Genomic DNA, 6,000 nt, shown 5'->3' on the forward strand with positions numbered 1-6,000 from the left:
CAGTGCAACTTTACAGTGGCTAAATTCGTTATCAATGAGTATCATTTAGTACTACTGAACCAATCTGGCAAAGCTTCAAGGTTGGTAATACAGTAAACTCTCAGTTGTACGAACGTTGGTTTAACGAATATTTCAGAATAACGAACTTTATAAAAATCCCCGGCAGTTTTCCTATAGATTCTATGCAAAAATGTTTCACTTAAACGAATTTCGGAACAGTCAATATTTCAGTTTAACGAACTCGCTCAGAGGACCAAGGGTTGCAATGCACTGCACTGCAGGCGCAACCGATGCCCATCCTCATCAAACCGCCGCTCCAGCGGCAATGTAACGTCGCTGATGCCACAGCTCCCCTGGGGCAAAGCGGTGGCGCGGAAAACGAATGGCAACAAGGCATGGCCTCCGAGATTGCCCGCCCTAAACGAGCAAGCATGTAATCTCGGAGGCCATAAACAAAGTAACATCGCTGGCGCTTACAACGCCGCCAGAGCAAAGCGGCGATCTGTCAAACCACAAACCACGTGGTGTGTGTTTTTTCCGACCAGCTAGTCGTGGCGTGGTCGTCGTCTCTTTCTTTCCAGTCTCGTTGGTTGCGCGTGTGCCCACAAACGACCCATGTGGTGTGTTTTTCATTGATATGTACAAATTCCATTTCACACATTTCTAACGCTACGGATGCCATGTCTTTTGATCCATGAATTGCACTTCAAACTTTTGACTCGGTATGCCATGTCTTATGTTGGTCTAGTGAATATTCAGTTTAGTGAACTTTCAGTTAAGTGAACTATTTCCTTCGGTCCCATGAAGTTCACTCAAGTGAGAGTTCACTGTAGTGTAATTTCCTTATTAGCTGCCTTCAAACAGCTCCTCAGTAGACGATGCATGCACCTGGGGATTAGCAGATGTGATGCAAATCCCAGCACATTGCCTCCAAGATTTTCAGTGTGAACTGCATAATCTCAGGAGTCATGCTGAGACGCAGTGCTGCTTCTCGACGTTCTAGGTCTCGAGTCATCTCTAGCAAGCAGTAATGAAGTATTTTTTTTTCTCATTTTTGTATCAGAAAGTATATCTTTTGCTCGCTTTTCGCGACAAAACCACTCATATTTCAAACAAAATTCTGCATGCAGGCTGCTACACATATAGATTACTTGAAACTAGGCTTTTTGCATGGTCCAATATTTCACTGTAATTAGATTTTAAAACTGAGAAGCTACCGTGTACTCTTGCAGTTGTGCAGAAAAACTTGATTATCTTTGTGTGTATAAGTTCATCAAACTTCATATGGACTCCGTGTGCTTGAATTGCAAGAAATTGCCTTCTAAAATAATTTTACGACATTCAATTCGAATTTCAAGTTCTAGCAATGTAAACTTCACCTCACCTAAATAATTCCTCTGATGAGTCATCTTGTTGAAATCATCAGAAATTTGGAACTCCTGCAATCAGAAAAAGTGGACAAGATACATGCCCTGCTTTCCACAGAAATGCTACAGGCTGCTCAAGGTGAGAGCAAGTTGCTTCTTTCATGCCAACCCACCGATATGGAGCCATTGTCCATTCCAATAAATAACCTTCGAGTTTCAGAGTTGTAGTCCATCGCTGATGCAGCAGCTAGGGAAGCAAAGAAAAATTATGATAGAAAACTTGTAGTCGAACTAATGCACTAAACAATTAGGTGCAGCAAAAAAAGAAAAAAAAAAGGTATGCCTTGAAATCAAATTAAAGTATCAATTTAAGCATGTGTCACTTACATGGCATGTTGTGGCATATGCTTGGCCAGTACTGTCCGGTGTCTCTCCGAAGCCATACCCTGACTGTCCTGAGGAACAATTGGCACAAAACCTTTGAAAAAGCGGGAATGTTGCTAGACAGGGTTCATTGTTCAGTTTTGTATTTTCTATCTGATTTTCACTTGACTAATGTATCTTGTATATTGTTTTACTTGTGTATTTTGCTAGACATTGTACTTTTGTACAACTTTTGTGTATTTTGTAAAACTTTTGTATAACTTTTGTGTACTTTAGCTGTTTTCCGTAATGCGCAAAGCTCGCATTTTTTCAAGTATCCGTTCCCCCTATGTAATACCCCTTCGGGGGCCCTTTAGGGGTATTATGAAATAAATAAATTAATTAATTGTTGAAGCTAGGACACCAGTTTTTGTACCTGGATTGTATAAGTAGGTGGCAATACAAATAAACAATTTCTATTCCAAATTGGCTAATTAGTTAAAATTTGCTAATTATCTTTCTGACAGGCTTCAGGGCATGTTTATGTTTATACCACAAAGCCAAAAATGGTAACCGTTCAAACATGGTTTGCATTACAGTATTTCACATCAAGCGCAAGGTTTGAATCATTCCATATCCCTGTATACAACTGTGCACATCACAGTGTAAAGAATGCCACGAGGTCCCTCCTGCTATGGATACAAATAACAGAGATATCGCACACCAAATTGTGTCACACCTTAGCCACATGGCTACGAGTAATCATCCGCTTCAGTCAGATAGGGTGTGTCTTGATATGGCGTGTGACATCAGTCACTTACCTATGACACAGGCACAAAGAGCCTCCACAATGTGCCCAATTAATTAAATAAGGCGACACAGAATTTATTGGTGAATAACTCTAGCCATGTCAACTATTTGGAAACGTTAAAATACAAACCATGCTTGAACTTACTATCCGACCAATTTGTAACTAAAATGTTAAATAGCAACTAGGAATCATTTATCTTAAATTGCCACCTGGCTAGTAGATAGCCTAGGGACAAAATTTGACTGTCTCAACTATAGCAGCTCTTCTTGTTTTTAAGATGTATGACATAAAAAACCCTGTATACATTTTATGGACCAATTTCCCTTCACACCTACCATCTCTGAGTTAGCAAAAGTTATCCACCATGCACACACATAAACTTCTTTTCTTCTAATCAGACTGACATGCAGAAAGGTTAAGAAGGAAAGAAAAATTTTGGTGCACTCACTTCCAGAATAAAGTTTGTAGAACAGGGCTAAACTTATAAAGAATTGCCAACATCACTGGGGGAAACTCAGCATGGTCTTCATAAGAGGGATGCAGAATGTTAATACACTATCAGCATTACCACTTTGGGACCTATGAAGTTTTGAGGTGTGGCACAGAAAAATTACGGCATGGACAGTCTTAGCACCGCTATGAACATGTCTAACAAGCTTGAGAAAGCCATAGCCCTCCTGAATATACAAGTTCATTTTTATTGCTATATGTAATTAGGCAGTTAATAAACCAAGTGGCTTAAATATGTGTTTATACAAAAAAGCCCACACATTCACCGATACATATATAAGGTGGTGCCTGATGTTCGATTACATGCCCTAGACCAAAGGCTTTTTAACTGCTTCTAGACCTGTTTATTGGCATTAACATTGCAAGCAAAATAATACTGTTCGGAGGTGAAGCAATGGCTACCAGCGCACGCACACAATGGCTACCAGCACACACACACACACACACACACACACACACACACACCTCTTAAGTGATTAACAATGATCAAGCTCAAGGCCAGCTTTAGGATTTGGATTTTAAGGCTAGTTAATGCTGAGAATAGAGAGAATGCATGAGTATAGACAAAAGTGATAACAGACTAATGGAATTATAACCAAATGATTCTGAGGTTTTACGTGCCAAAGCCACAGTATGATTATTTGGCATGCAGTAATAGAGGACTTTGGATTGATTTTGACCACCTGGGTTTATTAAACGTGCATCCAAATCGAAGTATACAAGTGTTTTGCAATTTGACCCCAACAATTGCAGCTGCCATGGCCGGTTTGAACCCGCAACAAGATCAGCAGCACAACGCCATAGCCAAAGCTGCCACAGCAGGTTAGAAATTGTAACACAGTGGTGTTAAATGCAACTGAAGAATGCCAGGACAGACACAGCACATTCAGTAAATATAAAGGCGGCTGCTCCAGTTTGGATGTTTTTTTAATATATCTTAGAAAAGACCATCACAGAAGCTGAGCAGCAATGACAGACTACCATTTCTTGCACATAAGAAGGTGCTGGACTCCAGAGGACTGCTTTATAAGACACTACTACGAATCTTTTGAATATGATCCTGCTTAAGCAAAGTGCAGTTTTTGGCAAAAGAACACAGGAACACAGGCTGCAACACTGGCCACTTGTAGTTGCCAAACAATATGATGGGAAATCAACGACAATCTTGGCACTACAAGCCTGCTGAGAGTAAGGAGAACCATTGTTCCAATTCTCCAGAACTTTGGACCAGTCAGGGATAGTACTACATGATCCCTTAGTACAATGAGAAATGCTATAATCTGCTTAGTGGCCTGAATATTTCTGACAAGACTGCCTACATTTAGGGCACATTTTAGACGAATGATAGCGTGTACCAAGCCTCATAACAGGCATTAACGAAATAATTGATCTCCCGTTCAATAACATTCGGTACGTTTATGCTGTGTGTTGTGTTTACTACGCCACCCTCAGACCTTTCTGAAAAGCTGAAGACAATGCATCTGTGGTCAGACCAGGTGCACGGCCTCTTTTTTTTCTTTTTTGCGACACTTTCCACAAATGAACAGGAAAACTAAAGTTTTTAAGAATACCTGCTTTAGGGATTGCCGACACTGACTTAACGGCCATGCCAATACAAAATAAACAGCATCACCAACGGCTTACACAGCCATCATGCAAAGTAGCATGACCACCTACAACGAAACAATTTCTGATCACACGTTAGCGTGCGAAGGCTAAGTATGTACTCCGCAATGTTTTCGACAACAGTTCAACACTTTTGTTGAACATGGAACAATGCAATTGACCACGCAGACACGCCCACGTCAAGGGGCTGCTCAAACCGGAGCTAGATGAAGTGGACTGGGCCTCTGCGGCCTGCAATGGTGTTCAGGTTACCAGCTGATAAGATCCAGACACAGTGCAAGCGCCGCCGCTCTGTTTACAAGACGGAAGGAATGCAAATACTTAAGTGCTGGAATGGTGCCAAGCAGTATGCGCCAAGGTTAATCATTTTACCTGTCATCGCTGATGCTTATGACTCCGTCTTCGCCAGGTATGATGACGGCAACGTTCACTGGCTCTAGGTGGCCTTCAAGCTTGTTGATCAGCTGAGGCTTCTTCGTGCTGCTGACCTGCCCGTCCGGCCCAACGATCGGCTTTATTTCCGCAGCCATGGATACGGCGATTGCACACCACACCGCTGCCTGTCAAAACCACAAATTAAATGCACAAGAAGCGTTAGGAGGGTGGAAGTTGCTTTCGGGGCTTTCAAGGCAACCTAGGCGGACGCCCAGTGATACTGAGGCATCGTAATGAGCAATGGGAAATTTAGACGGCGCTATCAAGTATTCATGTGCAGCTGTAAGCCTAAACTCGTCATAAGGGGGCGGCTGTGTCGTCATGCTATCAGGCTAGTATGCAACGCTCTCCCATGACATGAGCTGTTTACTTGGAGTTAACTCGTACCTTTTATGCATGCACCTGCTGCCGAAGGTGACCACTGCCGCTGTTTTCGTAGAATTATAAAATGTCGAGATTCGGTCGCGACTCCCGTCGCTCAAAGCGGCGACGGCCCGGTTCTTTCCCCCGTCGTCGGCTGCAATGTGCACCCGACCTCTGGCGGCTCCTGCCGCGGAAGTCGTGGTTTGAGCTGTTGGCAGATGGCAGCACAAACACAATACTTGCGTTGTTGTAGACGGTGAATGTTTTCAACCGTCCCGTATGACCGTCCTCAATGTTACGCTTCAAAACTTAACGCATACACATATTTGGAGTGTTTTGGGGATCTTTGTGGACCTGTAAGGAAACCACGCGGCCGGAACCCTAACGCAGATCAAATAAAGTAATGCCTGAGCAGAAAATATTCATGCACTTTGTCATTCGCATTCATGTGTATGTGTGTGTGTGTGTGTGTGCGCACGCGCACGCGTTTGCAGTGTTTTATGCCATTTTTGTTCGAATATCAGA

General features: G+C 42.6%; 1 protein-coding gene across 1 annotated transcript in view; it reads right to left on the reverse strand.

Moving 5' to 3' along the window:
- The window catches only part of Wdfy2 (WD repeat and FYVE domain containing 2), a 48,490-nt gene extending 42,839 nt beyond the window's left edge, over nucleotides 1–5,651 (reverse strand). Inside the window, exons 1-5 of the mRNA XM_050194822.3 lie at nucleotides 5,500–5,651; nucleotides 5,050–5,237; nucleotides 1,755–1,822; nucleotides 1,541–1,614; nucleotides 1,385–1,439 (exon numbers count right to left, since the gene is read on the reverse strand). Coding sequence (XP_050050779.1) covers nucleotides 1,385–1,439; nucleotides 1,541–1,614; nucleotides 1,755–1,822; nucleotides 5,050–5,207 — 355 coding nt within the window. The 5' untranslated portion in view covers nucleotides 5,208–5,237; nucleotides 5,500–5,651. The remainder of the gene's footprint in view (nucleotides 1–1,384; nucleotides 1,440–1,540; nucleotides 1,615–1,754; nucleotides 1,823–5,049; nucleotides 5,238–5,499) is intronic.
- Nucleotides 5,652–6,000: the final 349 nt, after the last annotated feature.

This window comes from Dermacentor andersoni, chromosome 1, assembly GCF_023375885.2.
Source record: "Dermacentor andersoni chromosome 1, qqDerAnde1_hic_scaffold, whole genome shotgun sequence".
NCBI classification, from domain to species: domain Eukaryota; kingdom Metazoa; phylum Arthropoda; class Arachnida; order Ixodida; family Ixodidae; genus Dermacentor; species Dermacentor andersoni.